Source organism: Dipteris shenzhenensis, chromosome 15, assembly GCF_047967505.1.
Source record: "Dipteris shenzhenensis isolate YYH24624 ecotype China chromosome 15, Dip_SZ_1.0, whole genome shotgun sequence".
Classification (NCBI taxonomy): domain Eukaryota; kingdom Viridiplantae; phylum Streptophyta; class Polypodiopsida; order Gleicheniales; family Dipteridaceae; genus Dipteris; species Dipteris shenzhenensis.
Window position 1 is genome coordinate 7276159 of NC_141610.1, and position 23108 is coordinate 7299266.

The 23108-nt window shown below is 43.8% G+C and overlaps 1 protein-coding gene and 1 pseudogene across 2 annotated transcripts; one reads left to right on the forward strand and one right to left on the reverse strand.

Annotated features, from left to right (window-relative positions):
• Positions 1–2567: 2567 nt before the first annotated feature.
• LOC147893287 (uncharacterized) lies at positions 2568–4141 on the reverse strand. Its single transcript, XM_087385493.1, has 3 exons — positions 4020–4141; positions 3822–3920; positions 2568–2926 (listed from the first exon to the last, which is right to left on the reverse strand). Exons 1-3 carry the CDS (start codon positions 4102–4104, stop codon positions 2724–2726), a joined length of 387 nt encoding a protein of 128 aa, XP_087241619.1. The 5' UTR covers positions 4105–4141; the 3' UTR covers positions 2568–2723.
• An 11919-nt stretch (positions 4142–16060) lies between these two features.
• On the forward strand, positions 16061–22657 carry LOC147893288 (pentatricopeptide repeat-containing protein At3g09040, mitochondrial-like; annotated as a pseudogene). Its single transcript, XR_015542200.1, has 3 exons — positions 16061–16898; positions 17066–17133; positions 17222–22657. The product of XR_015542200.1 is annotated as a pentatricopeptide repeat-containing protein At3g09040, mitochondrial-like (transcript).
• The last annotated feature ends 451 nt before the right edge of the window (positions 22658–23108 follow it).

Here is a 23108-nt window from a genome sequence, read left to right on the forward strand (position 1 = left end):
CGCATGCCTCGCAAAGTGTAAGCGTGCAACGATCTCTTTTGCGGGAAACTCTAGATGCGTGTGCATGATAAAATTAAAGCTGCCTCATCTTCGGTTGTTCAAGCATTGTATTTGCGCTTCTTCGTAGTTGGGATCAACGGTGACATCATTGGAGGACAACAAGAATTGTTCACGAGAGTAGTGTGGCGCAGGCTTGCAAACGAAGGGCCAATTTCAGTGACCTCAGTCATGGCCAGTTTTGCACAGTGGATCATCGTGAATGCCGTTGAATTTTTTTTCGAAATATGCTCCAAACAACAATGTAGCAGGCCTTTAGAAGTTTGTACAACCTCAATAGCTAATAATAAGCTTGTTGTGGGGAACAGTGCAGGGCGAGGGAGTGCAACAGGCCCTATTGAATCATCCAAAGAGGTTTGGTGATTGAGGCTTGTATTCTTGAAGTCCTCGCACAATGCGGCAAGGATAGATTCTCGTGTTTGGCCAGGAAGAAAGTGTGCTGCTATAGTTAGTACGTCTATACACTTGGGATTGTTTGCCATGAAGTCCATGTCCCACAGAAGGTTGAAGGAGTTGATGTTAGAATGTGTTTCCATTATTGACGGGCCGACTGCTGTGGTTAGCGAAAAGTCTCACGAATCGAATAATAGAAGGAAAGGATGCTTTTCAAAGTGGCAAAAGAAGAGAACAATGAAATGGAAAGTACTTCAAATATGTACAAAAACTTTATTCCAGAATGTATATGCTCCAGCCATGGCTTTCATGTATTTACAGAGCTTCATCACAATTTATTTTGGGCTATGTACAGTACGAAATGCCTGTGATGAAAAAGTCAGCTAGGGAGACGTATTGTTTAAAGCCTACGAGCTTGCATCGAAAGCAGTGACAAAACTTGCACTGCTTATAGTGAAATCATAGGAAGGCTTACAGTCAAGCAAAAGCTACAACACTACGTGTGTAGTATTGAATAAAAGGGTGCCGTAGTTGAAGTACATCCACAAATGTGCCACGGAGCTTCACGTCGACGTGGGAGCCATCGCGCAATACCACACGGCCTTTCAACAAAGGAATGCAAACAATGTTTTGGACGCTATCACAAATGTAGCAGAATGGATGGGAGGGATCACGGCTGACATGAGAGCTTGCACATTCGCCGCACTGAAACTCCACCAACGGGCCATTCAAGTCATTGAAATGCAACACACCATTAACAAGAGGTAGGTAATCGATTTTCAAAAAGAAGAAGCCAACGAAGGGTTGCCCCACCAAAGAAAATTCTTTGCAAATGTTACCTTTTGGCCATACCTGAGGTCGGACACTTGCCATGCAAAGGTAGCGAGCAACCTCTCTCGTAGTTTACCTTCTGGGACTGTAGCAAGCACAGTGAAATCAAAGATGGCAAGAGCATGTCTTGCGCGCATGTATGAGATGTTTCGCGCCACATACATTACAATACCACCATCATGGAACTCTTGAATCAGTTGTGTTAAAAGCGGGCGCGGATCCGCTACACAGGACAACTATGCAAGTACTTAGTTTTTTTGCACTTATTGCTATAGACAAAGACACAAGTGGCAGGGCCTTACTGTAGCACGATCTTTTGGATTAGGCCCATCTGCAATGATTATTTGCTCGGCTGAAGGGCTGTCCAGGTCTATTTTCACTATCACAAAAGCGATGGTGTCCATATAACCGAAGTGAATGGGACTTTTCCATTTTGCATTTGCTGAATTACCCATGGAACATACACACTAATGGTTTTCTCAAGCACAAAGTATAGTGTTCCATCAAAAGGCTCTGCTTTTACCACACTGGTTATGGCGTCCACACATAATTTCACATCACATATCCCACCCTCGCCGATGGATTTTTTGGCGATTGAGGATCCCTGCACACGGTAAAATTCATCGACTTCTATGATCTCTCTTAGTTGAAAAACATAGTTGTGGGGAACATGTAAAGTAACTGTCTCGTAACAAGCAGAGTCAATAAAATCAACATGCATGTATATGGGGTAGGTGGCATCTCGTGCCTTAAATGTCCCGTACTTAGCCACAGCACGTCCCTCAAAGGCGAAACGGTGGTTGACGTACTCTGACAGCTCCGCAATTTTTAGGACAGGTAGCGCATTCGAATTGCCGACCTTGGGAATTGTGGGTACCAATGCCTTTGGGTTCAGATTGGATGGTCCAGCCTCCGTTGCTGCTTTGCCATGTGCCTCGTTTTGAGAGTTGGGCCTGATCGCTTTTAGCTTAACTCATATTCCGAAGAGCTAGAAAACGTGCTTCAGAAATTATCGAAAACATTTCTAGCATATTTTAACGCGGCATGTGCTTGTACGCAGTTTATTAAAATTGTGTGAACCATATAATCAGTTTTGTTTTTTCTTTTGAGGGGGGGGGGGGTGGGGAAGGGTTTAAATACTTGCTTATCAAATGATATATACAAGTGGATTATTTACAGCTATGCACCCCTACATTCAGTGATTACATCACGGAAGATACACTATCCTCGATATAATCTTCGAAATCAACAGCTTCGTTTGCTGGACCAACGTACAATGCCAGGGTGCATTTCATACTGCCGCAGGTACCTTTGTTGCGTAGGATTTTACATACTGGTATGTGGCACACATGTCAAAGTATAGAACTGGCGAAAACTTAGATGGAAAGAGCGCCTAAAGAACGTTGTATGGTCGATGCAAACTTGAAAAGAATTAGATGGAGTCAAAAACTCTTAGCCTCGGTGTAGCCTTGTGTAGCAACATTCTCGAAACTATATCGAAAACTTCTGCATGGGCGTTTTTCTTCACAACGCATGTTTGCATCGGCTCGGCGCTTGCCTTTGCTGAGGTCTACAGGTATTTTGATCACTGCTGCAGGAGACACAGTTTGATTAGTGCATTTTGCGGCGCATGATACTAGGCCACCTGCATATAGGAGCTAAAAATGAACAACACATCAGTCTCTCTTTGCGAGATGATGAAAAAGACCGCTTATATGTTTTAACTGAGTGGCGGGCGGATTGTTGTTGCCTTGACGTAGCGTGATCAATCCAATTCTCCTTTTTTTTTTTTTCGCTCGCCAAGAAGGTTTCTGGAGTTGCAGCAGGACATTGTTTCAGCAGCCTCCCGCTTCAACAAATCACACAAGCGTGCTGCCTAGAGATGCATTTCGATGCGCAACCTATTTTCAAGATGCCTTATCCTTCATCCAGCAAAAGGCAATTGAGTTGTCCACTGATAACCTTCACAAAACGTTTTTTATCAACAGGCCCCCACCTCGGTGCGCGCGATTTGTGGCGAGTGAAAGGAAAAACAGCTACAAAGGAAACGACTGGATTAACAGGGAGAACGTCTACGCGAAGACTGCTTAGATTTATTCGTAAGCTTATCCATGTTATTGATCACTATTCGGGATTCTGAGTCCCAGCCTGACTTGAGAAAGAAGCAGATCCTTTCAACGGTTTGATTTTTCTGCCCCTGGCGGAAGGAGGAGTAGAGAGCAAAGTTTATCGGAAGCTGATGAGTGGCGCAGCCAGTTTGCTATCTACTACAGCGGAGAGTTTGGGCAGAGTAGTGCGACTATCTGCTGTGTCTTCGTTCAAGAGAATGAAAATGAAATACGGTTGTTGCAGATGAAGGCCACGCAGGTGTTGTACACAAACGAATCCCCTCTTTGCACTTTGAGAAGCTCGAAACAACAGATTAGACCGTCGCGGTGCTGTTTGTACTAGCCATCAACCAGACAGCGGATGCTCGTTGGCTCACGCAGACAAAGCTCTCACCCCCCAACCTTCTCCACAAATACAAGACGACCGTATACCTGCGTCGATAGGCTCAGTTTGGCCTCCATCTCCAATTGCGTCTGAATTCACCTCTGCAAAACAAGCTTCGCACAACTCTTTCGTTCCCCCTTCTGCCCCTTCACAGAACAATCCAGCGCAGGTCGTATAAACTACACGGAGCTCTCAAAAGAAAAGAAAAGAATTTGGAATGAAAGAATGTAAGGAATCTTGTGCACCAACTCCATGCTTGGAAGAACCAACGCCACTCGTGCTGTAGCTGCTGGTCTCCATCGATTCTTCGAACCCCCCTGAACTCGTCATCTTTACGGAGTTATGCTTCGATAGTCGACTGCGTGCTGCGTTGTATCCCATTGTATCGAAGGACCTTTGTACTGAGATGCCTTTGGAATATCCGTGTGGAATTGGAAAGTTGCACAGACAACTGCCCTTACCCATACAGTGGACTCCACTTCACCATACAGTGAAGCCGCAACAGCAAATTCTTTTCTTTTCTTTTGATTTGTAAGATAGGATATTGATTTTAATATATTTTAGATCTTACGAAGGTATATCATTCTAGCGGATATTGATAACAAGTTATTTAATGTTAGTCTATTTTGCATTGAAGCTATAAACTTTTAGGCGAAATCACATTCTCTAGCAAGGGAGGGAGGGAAGAAGGGGAGGGAGGGAGGGAGGGGGGAGGGGGAGGGAAGGAGGGAGGGGGAGGGAGGGTGTGGGTAAAGCATTTCAAAAGGATTTTAGACTACCACCTTTTTATTTTGGGGGTGTGCGTAAAGCAAGAGTTTGCTAATTTCATAGCATAGAATTCTTGACCTGTATATTGGAGGAGAGAAAGAGAGAGAGAGTATTTGGGTTAGATTATTCAACTTGACATAATATGGGGTTGATTGTGAGAACTCATTTTGATTAGAAGGAAGGAGAGAGAGAGAGAGAGAGAGAGAGAGAGAGAGAGAGAGAGATAAGATTATGGCTAGATAAACCTAAGATGAGGGCTTCAGGAAGAGTCAAACCTAGGGGTGTTAGTAGCCAAGGCTAAGAATAGGCTTGTCTCAATAGTGTTTTGGTTTGAATTAGGGTTAAGAATAGGCTTGCCACAATAGTGTTTTGGATTGACCCAAGGATAAAATTTGACGCACGCACGCACATGTATACATATGCATATGTAAGCATACATAAATTTTGCCAATGAATTGGCATTATAACATACAACAACTCTTGCTATTGTTATATATATTCAAGATCCCACCTGCTATCTATAGTGCCTTTCATGCTATCTATAGTGACTTTCATGCATTCTTGGCTTTTCTTCATTCTTCATATTTGGTCAGCCTCATATTTTGTTGCATTGGGATTGGTGCAACCTTGCCATTCTGCATATGGAACTCTTTTAGCAAATTGTCACCATATTTGTGTTGATCATAGTTGTGCTTCTTGCATCTCTTTAAAATTCTATGCCTAGACAAGTGTACGAGGCCATGTTCTTTCATGTCAAATTTTGCAAATAGATCTTTCTTTAGCTATGTGATAAACTCTCCATTGTTGCCTATCAGTATAAGATCATCTACATATAAAAGTGCAATCTTCCCCTTGAACTCTGTAGTAGAGTGCATGATTTGCATTGGATTTTGCATATCTTAAATTTATCAAATTTTGGGTGTTTGTTTTAAGCCATATGAGCTCTCTTTCAATATGTGAACTTTTTTGTTTTTCCACATACCCTTGTGCTTGATGCATGTATATCTCTTCATCTAGGTATCCATTCAAGAATGCATTTTTAACATCTAGGTTCTATACATTTCACAGTAATACCATAAAACTTATGAAATTCATTTTAGTTACTAGAGCATAAGTTTCTTCATGTCTTCCCCACATTTTTGTGCAAATCCTTTTGTAACTAGTTTGGCATTGTATCATTGTTTCTACTTTTCTTCTAAAGCCATTTGTGTGCAATGGCTTTCTTTCTTAGTGGTACGTCATTCAAATCCCATGTATTATTTTTTGTATAGTGCATCCATTTCTTCATTCATAGCTATTTACTATTCTAGGTTTTTTCAAAATATATTGGCTCTTCTATTTGCACAATGGTTGTCCTTAGTTCATAATTGTGCTTTTCACTTAAATAGGTTTACCTTTTTGAGTATATATTAATATTTGTGTCTTTTTCCTCTTGTTTACCTACTGGGTTCTTGTAGTCTTGCTCAAGGTTCTTCTTCTTGCTCTTCTTACTTTTTAGTACCCAACTCTGTGCCTTTTGTACTTTTTGATATAATTATCTCCTATGTGTATTTGATGTTTTTCACTCTGAATTTTCATCAAACATTACATCTCATGAGATAATAGTTTTCTCATTGATTGGATCGTGCAGTTTGTATGCTTTACTATGCTCACTGTATCTAATGATAATGCACTTTCTTGATTTTACATCACATTTCCTCTTGTGATCATAATGTATACGTGCATATGCTATGTAACAAAAAATTCTAAGATGATCATTCTTTGGCTTATAGCACGTAAAGGCTTTATAAGATGTGATATCTTGAATTGGATAAATCTTTATAGCTTGGGTAAGTGTCTTTGATTTAACATGGAGCTAGCACTTTCAACCAATGTTTTGTTATTCTTTTTGCAATTGCATTTTTGTTGAGGTGTAGACGCACATGTGAATTGTTTTCCTATTCCATGATCTTTGGAAAGGTTCATGAATGTTATAATAGACATACTCATCTTCTCTATTTGATTTGAGTATCTTATTTTTCTTGCTTGTCTGGTATTAAATTCTTTGAATATATCAAAGACTTCTGACTCTTCTTTGATGAAGTAAATAATCTATCTTCTTCCATTGCTTCTCAACAAGTTAGAATCCTTACGATTTGTCTCCAATAGTGCATTAATCTCTATCAAAGATTAACACAGTAATGCTTCTATGTCATTCGTCCATCAGATGAGATTCTTGTTAAGCTTTTGAAACATAGAGTACATCATCTATCAATTTTCTCTTGCCTAATATTTGACCATGGATACTTTTCCATTTCCTTGAATAGGATTTGGTGTACTATTAGTACGATGGATTACAATCTCTATTCCTTCCAAATATTTCATTTGTGTAAACCATTCCTTACGACTTGTTGACTATTTCTTGATTTCTATTTGTTGTTGATGGTTTGGGTGTCGATGCCGATGATGATCACCACCTTTGTATGATTATCTTCCTCTTTCTCTACCTTTGTTTGAGGCTGTAAAGGCTTGCTCACTTGTTTGTCCGTTATCAACAAAAGTGATTGTAGCTTTGTCAATGTTGGTATATGCTTTTAAATGGCTGTTCTTTCTACTAGGTTCTCATAACATTCTTCAAGTTAACTGAAGATGACTTGAGCTCGTTCTTTAGGTTGCACTATATAGACTTACATACAATTATTGAATATAGGATCAAAATTGCTCCCCATTTGCCCTAGATTTGACCTAATATGGATGTTAGTCTATACCACTCTACCCTAGCACACTATTCACAATATGTGCACATGGTATTTGTATGTTGTTGAGATTTTTCTTCTCAAAAAGTTGTTAATCTCACGAGATCACATTTTAGTTTTTGATCCCAAGCCGCAATACCACTACAATCCACCATGTTATACTATACTAATAAACTATCTTGTTTAGTATAGCAATTACTAGATTTATGGCTCTATGAATTTGTGACATTGCAATGCTAACTACTACATTAGAAGATAGCTACTACTAGGGCACTGTTATTTTCCAACTAGCACTACTAAGTGCTAGAAAGCATTGTTGTTTGCCTTACAACCTAGCCACTAGTTCAAGGTTTAGCGTTGGCCACTAATTGCTAATTAGCATGCTTATTGTTTCATAGCACGCTTAATCAGATAGAAGAACATGAGATTTTAGTAGTATACCAATATTTTGCGCCACATAGAAGTACTATAACAAGGATTAACATTGCCAAACGTAACATGTTGGGGCAAGCTATGCTACATTCTACATGGTAGTACTAATTGCTTTAATTAGTGCTATTTCAAGGTCTTTTGTGATTAGATACTATATAGAGCTTGAGTCTGAATACCTTCTTGAAATACCTCATTCCGGTTCTACACTCTACAAATCTTTTTAGGCTTCTTTCCACTCCATGCCTCTTCAGGAATACCACCATGCAAACTCTTACTAGGTTATCTATTGATCACATGCACTCTAGACTTCATTGCCTCAGCCCAAAAACCACTAGAAAGACTTGCATTAGAAAGCATACATTGCAACCTTTCTTAAATGGTGCGGTTCATCTATTCTGCAATTGGATTTTTCTTTGGAGTACGAGGGGATGTGAGCTCCCTCTTGATCCCACGTGTATCATAGAAATGTTGAAAGTCATAAGAGAGATACTCTTCACCATTGTCAGTCCGTAGGCATTTAAGCATTCTACCTGATTGATTTTCAACCAAATCTAGCATTTTTTATATACTTGGAACACATTGCTCTTCCAAGCTATAGCATAAGCCCACAGTTTCCTAGTTGCATCATCAATGAATGTCACATGGTATTCATAGCCCCACCTAATAACCGTGTAGGCACGGGACCACATACATCTAAGTGCACCAGATCAAGCTTTTCAAGCTCTTTCTTTCCCCTTCTTTTATGGGCTGATTTATTCTGCTTCCCATAGAGACAATGCTCACAAAATTCAAAGTAAAAAAAACTCAAATGCGGTACAAAACCCAAAGGGCAAAAGAGTTTCATTCCATTCTGGCTCATATACCCCAACCTGCAATGCCATAAAGAAGTACTTGGCTGGTAGGTTATTGCAACAACATGATCAGACACCCCCGATACATGTAAGGGATACAAAGTCCCACACTTGGTACCCCTGGCCAAAACCATAAAGCCCTTCTGAATTTTCCAACTCTGAAAGCTAAAAGTGGTTTGAAAACCAGCATCATCTTGTTGAAATGAGACTCTTGGTCAGCTTAAGCACATGTCTCACATTTTTTAAAACAAATGTAGACCCATTTGCAAAAGAAAACTTTGTCACCTGTTCCCACTATGTCACATCCATAGTTATTTCCAAGATGCACACAACCTGTCTTTCCACTTTCATAAGTGGAGAACCATTTCCTATGGGGAGTAACATGGAATGAAGCACTAGAATCCAAGATCCAACCCTGGGAATATGCATCATTTGAAGTGGTAAGCAAGTCTGCAGCAGGTAGACTAGACATGAAGAGAACAATGCTGAAAAACTCCTTCTCAGACATGGAAGAGGATGCTATGGTGCAAATGAAACAAAATCCCAAATGCTAGTGCCTGCAAGAAAGAATCACACCAAATACCAGGTGCACCCAGATATGTATGCCTTAATGAAGGATAGTGTCACCAAAATTCAAGGCTCAAAGCATCAAAACTCATGTGCATATACCATGCATCCATATGAGCAAATCTGGTGCAAAAGAAAATGTCAACCTGCAATGACAAAACAATGGCAAACTCAATGCAATAAGAGCCAAATGCCTCAAGCATAAACACCATCCATGGGCATAAGCATCAATAATGTCTCATCCAAGAGAGCATAGCACTATGAGTGCATCAACTGCAATGTGTCGAAGCTGTCCATAAAATAGCATCCAAGAGAGCATAGCACTATGAGTGCATCAATAATGTCTCATCCAAGAGAGCATAGCACTATGAGTGCATCAACTACAATGTGTCGAAGCTGTCCATAAAATAGCATATGTGTGCTAAATGTCCATCAATAAAGCATCCCACAAGGAAATCTAGGCCTATCAGTGCATCCAACAAGGATCATAATGCATCCAAATGGCCTATAACATCCGCAACAAACCAATGCAAACCATGAATGAACGCGCACAGATCAAACTGCAACCAGAGTGATCTGTATAAAGTATATCCAAGAAATCACGACCCCACGACAATGACTGTTAGTGAAAATAGAACCCAGGATGCCTCAAAACATGGGCGTCACCTCATGATCGAACTCAACAAGACAATATGCAAATATCTCTCTTTTGTTAGAACTCCAAAATCCCAACCGATGAATGGGAAATGGGAGTCAACCCTTGCAATTGACTTGTAATCCAAAACTCAAAGGTTTGAACCTTTGAATGGATTTTTGATAGCGAAACAGACGATGTGGCGCCTCAGAGAGACAAAATGTCTCCAAATCTCTATGGAATCATGCAAGAGCTGATAGGTAGGGGTTTTGGGCCTCCGGAATGCAATGGAACAGACAGTTTTGGGTCCCAATCACCAGGTCCAACACATGGACCAAAAAACGTTTTTGCAAACAGATCTGCTTGTAAACACCACCGGAGTGCAAATGATGAGCAACACAAAAATTTAAGGACCTCTTGAGTCCACCGGAATTGACAGATCTGCGAATGGTTACTTCAAACTCGAGTTCCAACACGCTGGCAGAAAAATGTTGAAGCAAAGACAGTGAATCAGAAATCCGACTAAATGATGCCAAATTCAAGAATAAAGGTGTTTTTGAACTCCCGAAGTGAAATGGACACCAAAAGCAAACAATGGTTGCCTCTAAAGGTCATTCTAGATTCTCAGTCGTTCGTGCGAATGGTTACTTCAAACTCGAGTTCCAACACACTGGCAGAAAAATGTTGAAGCAAAGACAGTGAATCAGAAATCCAACTAAATGATGTCAAATTCAAGAATAAAGGTGTTTTTGAACTCCCGAAGTGAAATGGACACCAAAAGCAAACAATGGTTGCCTCTAAAGGTCATTCTAGATTCTCAGTCGTTCGTCCTCAAAAGGAACAAGGGAATCATTAAAAAACGTCTTTTTCCTCCAAAACCACTTGCTGGCTTGCAAAAAAGCACTCAGAGAATTTTCCAAAGGTTTTTGCAAGGTCTTTGTACACTAGGATGTAGGTAAAGTCACCTGACGGAGCTTCTCCTTCCTCCCACAGAGCTGTAGCAGCAAACTTCGAGCTCCAGGCACACACTTGGGCTCAGCTAGAATACCCGCGCTCTGATACCAGTTGAAAGATCTCAACAATGGAAGCAAAATAGAAGAAGGTGAGAGAGAGAGGGAGAGCCAGAAGATAAAGCCACACAAGTTTTGGTGGGTGCAGAACACCCTAATCTTCTATGTCATCCGTATATAGATGTGTTTGATTATTGTACATAACTAGGGTTAAGGTACAGTGGCCTTTAACCCCCACAGGTGATCCTACAACAAATACAATGAAAGATCCGCCACAATTCCGATTGCAACACAGTTGTGCAATGGGGTTCTTGCAGAAAGACATCTGTCTAACATGGCCCCAATTACTCCGCATTCCGACCAGCTACATAACAATGACCAGTGGTCCGACCATCTTCACTGACCCAAACTCGAGTCCGACCATCTTTGCCGACCCAAACTCGAGTTCTCGACCATCTTCACCAACCCAAACTTGAGTCCAACCATCTACGCCGACCCAAACTTGCATTCGACCATCTTCGCACACTCAAACTCCAGTCCGACCAGTTCTAGGATACCCGAACATGGTCCGACCAGCTTCTGACCACCTGATGGGCTAACCTCGTCATCCGACTTCCTTCCCACCAAAATCGACGCCAAACCACCTTCTACCACACCAAAGCTCATCATTACCACTACAAGTGCTTTGTCCAACCATACTCCACAGCTCACGAAATCTCATCAACATCACTCTACCCGTCATTCGCATACACATGCAATGCCTCCTACTAGCCAATGAAAGAAACTGCAAGATTACACTAATCACACCGCCAGAGAATAGCCGGTTCCCTTGCACCAAATTCAGCATCATGTAGCAAAGCCAACGCACAACAGGGAGATATCGTCTGCTTTCACGCATGGACAATACCTTCGTCCATAGTCAAAGCTCTCACAAGCCTACTCCTACAACTCCTCTCCTCACCACCAGCAACGCAGATAGCAGGCAGAGGTCACACCCCTTCTAGTTGTTGACGATTTGACAGAAAGCAATATAGAGGACGATACGCCACCAATCACCAAGAAGCAATTCATGCAAAGCCAAGGGAAAGCTTCCGTGCCAATGTCGCTGAAAACGTTTCGCATCAGCCTCGATCTCAAAAGACACAGAGAATGGCTCACAATCATCAAGCTAATGGACTATGCAACACTCCCTTGGTAGGTATGGAAGAGCTATCTCGGCACCCTGGAACAATATGACAAATTCCAACGAACAGGTGGCATGCTTGCACCCGGTATCATGGTGAATCCAAGTATCATCTCTCAAGTTTTCAAGTTACCTCTGGTCAATGAGGAAGAAATGGTGGAAAAGGAGGTCGAGGCAGATATGCTTTGGGAATTTGGGGAACCTGAATCTACAAAGAAATACTTCTTATTGTACAAGGTGGAAGACCCAGCTCATCGACAACAACTAGAACGGTATCTCGAGCGAATGCATCTACTCGTGAAGACGAATATGATGTCTCGGGAGAGCTATGCCATTATCCAAGCTATAGAGAAGGGCGTACATATTTCATGGGCCAATGTCCTCTACAAACAGTTGATGGCCGAGGTAACCAGGAAGCAGTTATCTACCTCTAACCAACACTCTAAGATCGGGCTGTTTATTTCAGCTCTCTTTGAATTCCATTGGTAGTCTTCGGTGCGAATCAAGGAAATTCCCAATGCAGAGGTGTGCTCCAAGGACAAACAGGATACCGACGAAGAGGCCAAGAAATAGCAGATAGTGAAAGACCTCATGGCTGCCACTTACAGCATCGAACAAGCTCATCAAATGCTCTTCAATAGACCTTTGGCGGAGTACTTGTGGGAACTACCACTTGGAGGAAGAGACCTCTTGATAGAAACGCCAAACACCAAGAAAGACAAACAGATCAGAGTTAATTTTTGAAGAAATCTACAGCAACAACTAGCCTTCGTGCCAGATTTTCCAATGCCCAGATGCCTGGTGAAACCCCAATAGCCCTAGCCTGGCCTTTAGCCTCAACATCGACAATCGACACTGGCTTACTCGACATAGTGTCTAGAATAGAGCATGAATATGCAATGGGAATTGTCCACAAATTCCACGAGCAATAGAACAATATCCAAGAAAATTTCCTCATGCAGATGCAGATCGACAGGGAAGAGATACAACAATTGTTATCCCACATTGCAGAATTAGAAAAGCCGGGTGATCAGCTGGCCAAGCTATAAGAGCAGATAATGACACAGACAAAAGCCCATGAAGAGGCAATGGTAGCCAAGCAGGCCCAAGTGCAGCAACCCAAAAGTCAAGTGACAGTGCAACAACAGTGCCTCCCAATAGTCACAAGCTGCTTACCGAAATGAAATCCGAGTTTTTTCTGCAATTTGAAAGGCTCACAAGTGATTACATGCACATCCAAGTAGAGAACACACTACTGAAGGACAAAGTCAAGGCCTTGGAAGCTATTGAACAACGGCTTAAGGCAATGAGATTGATTGTATCTTTATGTCACCAACAGAGCTTTATGTGGAGATTGATTGTATCTTTATGTCACCAATGGAAGATGTGGAGATTGATTGTATCTTTATGTCACCAACGGAGCTGAATGATCTGAGGATCTAAGTGTTGGAGACCTCACAGAAACTGTGGGCCAACATCAAAAGAAGAATGATGATTATTGCTAAGAGGCCCTATGACGAGTTCTTCTAAGCTGCCTACACCCATGACATCATGGCCTCACAGATAACTGAACTGAAAGCTACAATCCAGCATCTTACTAATCGCCTTACAGACTTAGAGACACTACAACATACTGATCCTATTGATTCAGACAAGCTAGAAGTGTTAGCTGCTTATCAACTCAGAGGAGAATATACACATCAACATGTTCATGTGGCTGAACAGCCACACACTGCAGATACAATGCACAGCCCAGACACTATGGTAGATCTGAGAGATGCTTCACCACCAACTCAAAGGGGAAGAGATTCAGAATGACATAGAGGGTCCCATCGATAATGAACTTGAGGAGCAGGAAACCTTGGATGGGGGAGTAAAAGACGGGGGAGTGGAAGAAACCAATTCAGCGGACCAGTGCATGGAGACAGAACAGCAAGGCAAACCCTCTATTGCAGCAGTCCCACATCCAGAGATGCCCACAGCAAAACCTGCTGACATACTAAACATGAAGGAAGCCCTTAAAATCATGTGTACCTAGACAGTTGACTTGAAATATGCCAAGAAATATTTCATTTACATGAAATATTCTCAGGGGTTCGAGTCATCACTTTTTTGTTCCAAGAAAAGTGGTCCACCGGGAGTGCTAGGTGTTAGTGGATAACCCGGCACCAAGTGGAACACACTTTTGTAATCAACATAGGTAATAGTAGTAGTGGGGAAAACATTCCTATGGGCAGTTATAACTGTTTGGACTGTTACAAAACATAGTCATGGTAATATGATAAGGATGTTCGAGTCATCACTTTTTTGTTCCAAGAAAAGTGGTCCACCGGAAGTGCCAGGTGTTACGGATAACCCAACACCAAGTGGAACACACTTTTGTAATCAACATAGGTAATAGTAGTAGTGGGGAAAACATTCTTATGGGCAGTTATAAATGTTTGGACTGTTACAAAACATAGTCATGGTAATATGATAAGGATTAGACTAAAGTGTAACATCCTTCTCCTCTTTACTACTTGAATATTATGAGGAGAAGAGCAAGTTGTACTGTTAGTTATTGGAAGAAGAAAGCTTTTTGCTCCCATTTTTCTCTGTTGTATCTACTTTTGCCTTGAATGATACATTTTTGAGTTAATACACAGTCCGCCAACTTGTGTCCAGCTATCTTCTGTTTTTTGCATTGTCGTGTTGCCTTGCATAGCTGATATATCTTTCTGTTCTGGGTAAGTTTAGCCTAGTAACACTAGTCCTCGGCCAGACGATGAGTCAGCCGCGAGGGACTTCGCTAGGGTTGGCATTCCCCAACCTTTTTGTGCACTCTGTGATGGGACGTTGGGACTTCACTTAGGTTCGTGACCCCTCCCGCTCATAGCGAAGTGCAGCTAGACTGGGATCCGGAGACTTGCTCTTGGGCGAAGGCAGGCTACCTAACGATTCGGCTATCTTGCGGAACTGGCACCTCACACTTGGTATCAGAGCTAGTTCTGGGCAACACCTGATGAGGAGTCGGGAGTCCTAGAATGCTAGGTAATCCTCATGTGGGCGACATTGCGAAGGACCAAGTCTCCCACTAGCTTCGTGCGAAAGGGAAGGATGCCTCGGAACCGCCGTGCTGCCAAATGAGCGCTAGAGGAACCCCAAGACGAGCATCACGACACAGTAATGGACGAAACAAACATGGCGTCGGTTGGGCAAAAGGCCCAAGACAAGGGTAAAACTAAGATGGACAAGGAAGTACCCATGCCCAAGACCATGGATAAGGGCAAGGGGGCCTTGCACGCATGAACACGGTCCGTTGTGCAGTGATGACAGTGCTTCCAAAGCCGGAAAAAGGAGAGCCATAGCTGCTCGAGGTTTCAGAGGTGGAGCCGTACAATCTGAAGAGCCTAACGTACACAAAGCCTAGTATAGCGAAAGCATGTTCGAAGATGAACCAAAACCAGTCAAAGAATCAGTATCCTTTGATGAAGGGTCTTACGACCGCTCCTCAAGGAAGCGGAGGCGTAAAGGATTGTGTTCTCGCAGGACTCCTCTTGGATGATCTCATCCAGTGAGATCGGCAACTACATTCATACACACAGAACAACTAGTCACATGTAACAAGTGGTGATGCCAAATTTGCACGAAAGGTGTAACTCTAGCTTAGTGGGTGGTGCTGCGTTAGTGTTTGTGTCGTAGCCGCGTCACCCGAGGCAACAATTGATAGGGATGGTCTCGGCCCCTTGTAATATACAATTTTGTTGTGAAAGTGTGGGTTTAGTTGTAAATATCAAATCGATCTAAGTTGTTGTACTAGTGAAGCAGATGAAACTGGTAAGTCAACCCCTCAGTTGACCGCAAAAGTCAATGTTACCATTGAGCGCAGTGTTAGGGAGTGTGATGGCAGATGGAGCATGCAGCTTGCCGAGCTGTCACTGACTATTATAGTGTACTGAACCATAACCTCGAGACCGACGTGCACTGGCGTTTTGCAATATAGACAAGCTTTCTCGCGCACAATAAAGCGAGGGGGTCAGGGTTGACGGCCAGACGGGGTACACAAACGCAGAACCCTTCACCGCACGTCCCTCATCCGCCGAGGTCTCAAGCCCCACAATTATAACTTTTACATATGAGCTCGAATCGGGACGAAACCTAGGGCATGATGAGCTCTTCGAGCTCGAGCATTTGGAACCATCGTCTTCAGCCTCAGAGCTGGCTGGAAACATGTTGCAACATTCGGCTATTGTGGGGACCTAGTCCTGTAGGCTAGTCCCACAGTCGACCACCACGAGATACTTCGCTAGGGTTGGCGTTCCCTCAGCGGGCACTCTGTGCCGGGACGTCAGGGGCTTCACTAGGCTCGTGACCCCTCGCGCTCATAGCGAGGTGCGCTTGGAACGAGCGATTCGGCTACCTTAAGGAACTGGCACTACACATCGAGTCCTAGCATTGTGCGGGCTAGGCATTCGGTGGGAATAGAATGGCAGAGCTGGACGTGATCGAAGGGTGGCGAGGCGTTGAAATGGAGCATCACCGACTACAATGCTATGATTTTGAGCTCTGGAGTTTATGCTGAGAAAACCAGCTCTAAATCCACTGGTTCGAGCACATTTAAACTCAATACTGAACATTTTTCAGCGTGTGACAACGAAAAGGTTTTAGTGTTAGACTGCTTGTTCGATTCAATTTGGGCGTCGCTTCCCGCCATCCCCAAATCCCGACACAGCGTTCTTCTCGAGATGATGATCAACATATATACAGGACAAGGGAGAGGTTGTGACGCATCCGCAACCAAGCCCAGCCTTATCGTCGCTCAGGTGCATGGCCCGGAGATTTCTCGTAGCGGAGATCCACACTCTGACTGGTTGGCAGCTCATCTGCGCAGGCGATCAAGCCCACACTCTCTGATGGCTTCCCCCGAGGACCGTCGAGCGGTCGTGGAGGAATGTTCGCGTCCTGGTACAGTTACTTTTCGCCACGGTGCACCCGCGTCTTTACATACACCCACATCTGTTTCCGTTGTTTTTTTGCAACGCTCTAAATCGAGAAAACCCTGCCTTTTTCCTCCCTCTTTACACGAATTCGCACTTCTGGCAATTGTTTTTCGTTGTGGTCATGCTTCGCAGATAGGACAGGGACTGGGCGTTTATGGAAGGAGTGCTTCAAGGATCCCTCCCAGTGGTGGGGCAACCAAGTAAGTGGGCGACGAGTCAGAACTGAATGATTTGCACATGTAAATCTGTAAATTGGCTGTCTGACGAGTCTCTTGTGAGTCTCAACAGCAAAAAAACTCAAGATCTCCATATTTCAACCATAAGATTAGCAAGGAGTCGCTATGGATAGACGGCTGGCACAATTCAGGTTGGGTTAAAGACGTGGTTGAGAAAAAGCCCAAAGCATCCAGTGGTCAGGCCCAAGATCGTGGTTTTGTGGAGTGTGGCAAGGCTGGACTGAAAATCGATGCATCTAAGGCACAAGAAATGCACGAGAAGAGTGGCTGGGAAGTGCTCAGCTTAGAGGAGGCACTGACGTCTATAGAACGTACGCCCCACCTACCTTCTATTCAGACCCTTACAATCATCTTGCATAGGTGCAGAACAAAGAAAAATCTAGCCTATACCAAGCGCTTCTATGCCTACGTGTGCAAAAACAGACTGGAAGATCATAGATATCTTGGGAACTATCTCGTCCCGATGTTGGTCCAAGTTGGAAGCATAGGTGATGCTCAGCAGGTCTTTAACAAGTTGGTTGATCGGAATGTGTATTCTTGGAATTCTCTCATCTGGGGTTATATTGAATTTGGGGATTCAAATCATGCCCTCAACCTCTACCAGGAAATGCAACGGGATTCTGTACACCCTAGCAAGTTGACCTTCATGGCTGTATTAAAGGCTTGTGCTACGCTGAAAGATGCAGAAAGAGTCCGAGAAATCCACGCTGAGATAGCCAGAAAGGGCCTAGAAAGAGATCTTTTTTCTGGCAGCACCTTGGTTGATACGTATGCCAAATGTGGCTTGCTTGCAGAAGCACGGGAAGCCTTGGACAAGCTGCCAGTTCGAAACGAGGTCTCATGGAATGCACTGATTGCAGGGTATGCCAAGCATGGGCTAGGTGAGGAAGCCCTGATTTGTCTTGAACAGATGCAAGTGGAGGGCCTCTCTCCAAATGTTGTCACGTGTGTTTGCAGCTTGAAAGCTTGTGGCAGCATAGGTGCCATGGACAAGGGTCGAGAGATACATGCTGACATAGCCAGAAAGGGGCTGGAAAGAGATCTTTTTGTCGGCAGCACTGTGGTGGATATGTATGCCAAATGTGGCTTGCTTATAGAAGCACAGGAAGCGTTTGACAAGCTGCCAGTTCGAAATGAGGTCTCGTGGACTGCACTAATGGCAGGATATACTGAGCATGGGCTTGCTGCGGAAGCTCTGAACTGTCTCGAACAAATGCAACGGGAGGGTCTCTCTCCAGATGCTGTAACATATGTTTGCAGCTTGAAAGCTTGTGGCAGCATAGGAGGCATAGACGAGGGCCGAGGAATACACGCAGGGATAGCCAGAAAGGGGCTGGAAACAGATCTTCTTGTTTGCAACGCCTTGGTGGATATGTATGCCAAATGTGGCTTGCTTGCAGAGGCACGGGAAGCATTTGACAAGGTGCCAGTTCGAGACGTCGTCTCATGGAATGCACTGATCACGGGCTATGGCGAGCAGGGGTTTGGCGAGGAAGCCCTGAACTGTCTTGAACAGATGCAACTTGAGGGTCTCTCTCCAGATGTGGTGACATTTGTTTGCAGCTCGAAAGCTTGTGGCAGCATAGGAGCCGTAGACAAGGGCCAAGAAATACATGTCGAGATAGCCAGAAAGGGGCTAGAAAATGTTCTTGTTGTTGGCAACACCTTTGTGGAGATGTATGCTAAATGTGGTTTGTTTGTAGAAGCATGGGAAGTGTTTGACAAGCTGCGAGCTCGAGATATACTCTCATGGACCGCACTCATGACAGGATATACTGAGAATGGGCTTGGAGAGGAAGCGCTGAAGTGTCTCGAACAGATGCAACTGGAGGGTCTCCTTCCAGATGCTGTTGCGTTTATTTGCAGCTTGAAAGCTTGTGGCAGCATAGGAGCCATTGACAAGGGCTGGGAAATACATGCCGAGATAGCCAGAAAGGGGCTGGAAAGAGATCTTGCTGTTGGCAGCACCTTGGTGGATATGTATGCCAAAGGTGGCTCTCTTGCAAAAGCATGGGAAGTATTTGACAAGTTGGCAGTTCGAAATGCGGTCTCGTGGAATGCACTCATGGCAGCATATGCAGAGCATGGGCTTGATGAGGAAGCATTGAACTGCCTTGAACAGATGCAACTGGAGGGTCTTTCTCCTGATGCAGTCTCATTTGTTTGCTGCTTGAAAGCTTGTGGCCGCATAGGATCCATGGACAAGGGACGAGAAATGCACTTCGAGATAGCCAGAAGGGGCCTGGAAAGAGATCATTTTGTTGGCATCAGCTTGGTGAATATGTATGCCAAATATGGCTCGCTTGCAGAAGCACAGGCAGCTTTTGACAAGGTGCCAGATCGAAATGAGGTCTCGTGGAATGCACTGATTGCAGGATATGCCAAGCATGGACTGGGTGAGGAAGCCCTGAACTGTCTTGAACAGATGCAAGTGGAGGGTCTCTCTCCGAATGCTATCACATTTGTATGTGGCTTGAAAGCTTGTGGCAACATGGGAGCCATGGACAAGGGCCGAGAAATGCACACCGAGATAGCCAGAAAAGGGTTGGAAAGAGATCTTGTTGTTGGCAACAACTTGGTGGATATGTATGCCAAATGTGGCTCCCTGACAGAAGCACAGGAAGCATGTGACAAGCTGCCAGTTCGAGACATATTCTCATGGACTGCAGTCATGGCAGGATTTGCCGAGCGTGGGCTTGTTGAGGAAGTGCTGAACTGTCTTGAACAGATGCAACTGGAGGGGCTCTCTCCAGATGCTGTCACATTTGTTTGCAGCCTGAAAGCTTGTGGCAGCATAGGAACCTTGGACAAGGGCCGGGAAATGCACACAGAGATAGCCAGAAAGGGGCTGGAAAGAGATCTTGTTGTTGGCAGCACCTTGGTGGATATGTATGCTAAATGTGGCTCACTTGCAGAAGCATCGGAAGTGTTTTACAAGCTGCCAGTTCAAGATGTATTCTCGTGGACTGCAATTATGACAGGATATGCGGAGCATGGGCTTGGTGAGGAAGCATTGAACTGTCTCGAAGAGATGCAACTAGAGGGTCTCTTTCCAAATGCCGTCGTATTTGTTTGCAGCTTGAAAGCTTGTGGCAGCATAGGAGCCTTGGACAGGGGCCGAGAAATGCATGCCGAGATAGCCAGAAAGGGGCTGGAAAGAGAGCATTTTGTTGGCAGCACCTTGGTGCATATGTATGCCAAATGTGGCTCGCTCGCAGAAGCACGAGAAGTGCTTTGCATGCTGCCAGTTCGAGACGTAGTCTCATGGAATGTGCTAATTGCAGGATTTGCCGAGCAGGGGCTTGGTGAGGAAGCACTGATCTGTCTTGAACAGCTGCAACTAGAGGGTCTCTCTCCAGATACGGTCACATTTGTTTTGAGCGTAAAAGCTTGTGGCAACATAGGAGCCATAGGTGAGGGCCGAGAGATGCATGTGGAGATAGCCAGAAAGGGGCTAGAAAGTGATTCTTTTGTTGGCAGCACCTTGGTGGAAATGTATGCCAAATGTGGGTCGCTTGGAGAAGCACGGGAAGCATTTGACAAGCTGCCAGCTCCAGGCTTAGTCGCTTGGAACATGCTGATTGCGGGATATGCAGAGCAGGGGCTTGGTGAGGAAGCGCTAAACTGTCTTGAGCAGATGCAATTGGAGGGTCTCTCTCAAGATGCGGTCACATTTGTTTGCAGCTTGAAAGCTTGTGGCAGTATAGGAGCCATGGACAGGGGCCGAGAAATGCACGTTGAGATAGCCAGAAAGGGGCTGGAAAGAGATTGCTTTATTGGCAGCACCTTGGTGGATATGTATGCCAAGTGTGGCTCGCTTGCAGAAGCACGGGAAGCATTTTATGAGCTGGCAATTCGAGATGTAGTCTCTTGGAATACATTGATCTCAGGATATGCCCAGGAAGGGGAAAGTGAAATTGTGTTCCATATACTTGACAGAATGATAGGGGAAGGTATAAAGCCGAACGGGGTCACATTCTCTGTTGTTCTTACTGTATGCAGTCACATGGGTCTAGTGGATAGGGGCCAGAATTACTTTCAGGCCATAAGCAGAGACTATGGCGTCACTCCTACTATCGAGCACCACATTGGTATGGTTGATCTCTTTTGCCGTGTGGGCCAGCTGGACAAGGCAGTAGCTATGGTGAAGAAGATGCCTTTCCATCCTAGTTTGGTGGTGTGGCATACGGTGTTAGGTGGTTGTCAAAAGTGGGGTAATGTAGAGCTTGGAAGATTGGCCTTTGGACATGCAATGCAATTGGATGATAAGGATGCTGCATCTTATGTCTTGATGTCAAACATCTATGCAGATTCTCACATGCAAGAGGAAGTTGAGGGGATGAGAGTGAGAAAAGAAGCATGGAAGAAGCCAAGACACAGTACGTTGACTGACAATAGTGGGTTTATGCTGTAGATTTTGGAGATCCTTCTCTCTATGGAGAAGAATGGGTATGTCCAGATTTGACATTCATTGATGCGAATAAAGATGGGTTATTTGGGTGGAATGAGAAGATGGCAATCGTGCATGCCCTAATGAGTACAACCAAGAGGAGAGACACACTTTTGGTTTTTTTTCTTTGGGTGAAACTACCAATTGAATTAATCAAGCCTCCAAATGTGGCAGCTAAAAGCAGTGGGAAAAAACTTCCAAAAGATGCAGGGGAATGTTACCCATGTGATAAGCATCGTATAGGCACATATGCAAGGAATGCTTAAAGGATGCATATGTATCTACAGGCGCATGAGAGGACATGCGATGGTTTCTATCATGCTAGATGGTTCAATATACCGTAAATCTAACCCACAGAAACAAGGGGCTGTAGTCATCAAGAGATGAGTGATAATCAACCGAATATCCAGAATTGCTTCGAAAAGGTATGCGAAGGAAAGCGAATCCGAAGTACAGCTGAAAGGGCCCCAATGAGATCCTTGGTGGCTGGACAAGTCCATAAGAGATGGGGAATTGTTTCTCTGGGGCAACAACAGCACAAACAGTGTGCAGCTGCAATGTGGCGTCGGGCTATAGTGGTCCCCGTTGGCAAAACCCCCAGCAAACACCGCCACATGAAGACCTTTTGCTTTAGAGGAAGTCCATTCTTCCATACGAGACACAAGCATCTTTTCCAACATTTAAGAGGTTTATTCATCCGCCAAAGCTCACTGGCATGGTGGAAGGCAAGTTGCAACAGTCAGTTTTATCATCAGAATGGTTTGACGACCAATGTCTAGTCTTTCAAGTTTCCAATCCTCCAAACGATCGTGCTCTTGAAGATGCGGAATCGGGAGGAAGGGCTGGATTAAATCCCGCAACTTGTACCATACATGCCTAGAAGACACACACACACACACACAAGGAATTGTGTGTTATGTTGGAAGTCCCTATGCACACCCAACAAAAAGAAGAAGAAAACATTATGTGTTATGTTCTTAGTTCCTATACACACAAAAATTATACTTTTTGAAAAATCATCATACCTTTGGACAGTTTATTAGGATTGTGTACAACGAACGTCTTCTTGTTGGGCGAAACTCAATTTAAAAGGAAATGTATTGATAGACTAAAGTTTCATTTAAAGGAGTAAATTAATTAAAAAAGTTTTTGTGTAAGTGTGTGTTTAAAAAATAGAAACCTGTAAACAACACGGCACATGATACTCAGATAGAGGTGGAAAAAACTTTTATTGATATCTGGATTCTCATGAGTATAACTGGTAAAAAAGTGTTGAATCCATTCGATAGTCTAGGCTCCGAGATTCGGGTCCACTTACCTATTACCATCCAAACAAACCTAGGTGTTAGAACATCATAGATTTGTGAGGGAAGATAGGTAATGCTTGTACACCCCAGCTTGTTATCGCTTATACCAAAGACCAAAACTCCAAACAGGATTCTAGAGTAAACACCACAAAATAAAGTATTAAAATAGAGAGTAAATGTGA

What these genes read in the sequence shown, in the direction of transcription:
- LOC147893287 (XM_087385493.1), bottom strand. Translation starts at nt 4,104, where the DNA reads ATGACGAGTTCAGGGGGGTTCGAAGAATCGATGGAGACCAGCAGCTAC. An exon ending in TTCTTCCAAGCATGGAGTTG is followed by an intron (nt 3,921 to 4,019) that starts GTGCACAAGATT and finishes TGTTCTGTGAAG; the next exon opens with GGGCAGAAGGGGGAACGAAA. An exon ending in AACTGAGCCTATCGACGCAG is followed by an intron (nt 2,927 to 3,821) that starts GTATACGGTCGT and finishes TCCTATATGCAG; the next exon opens with GTGGCCTAGTATCATGCGCC.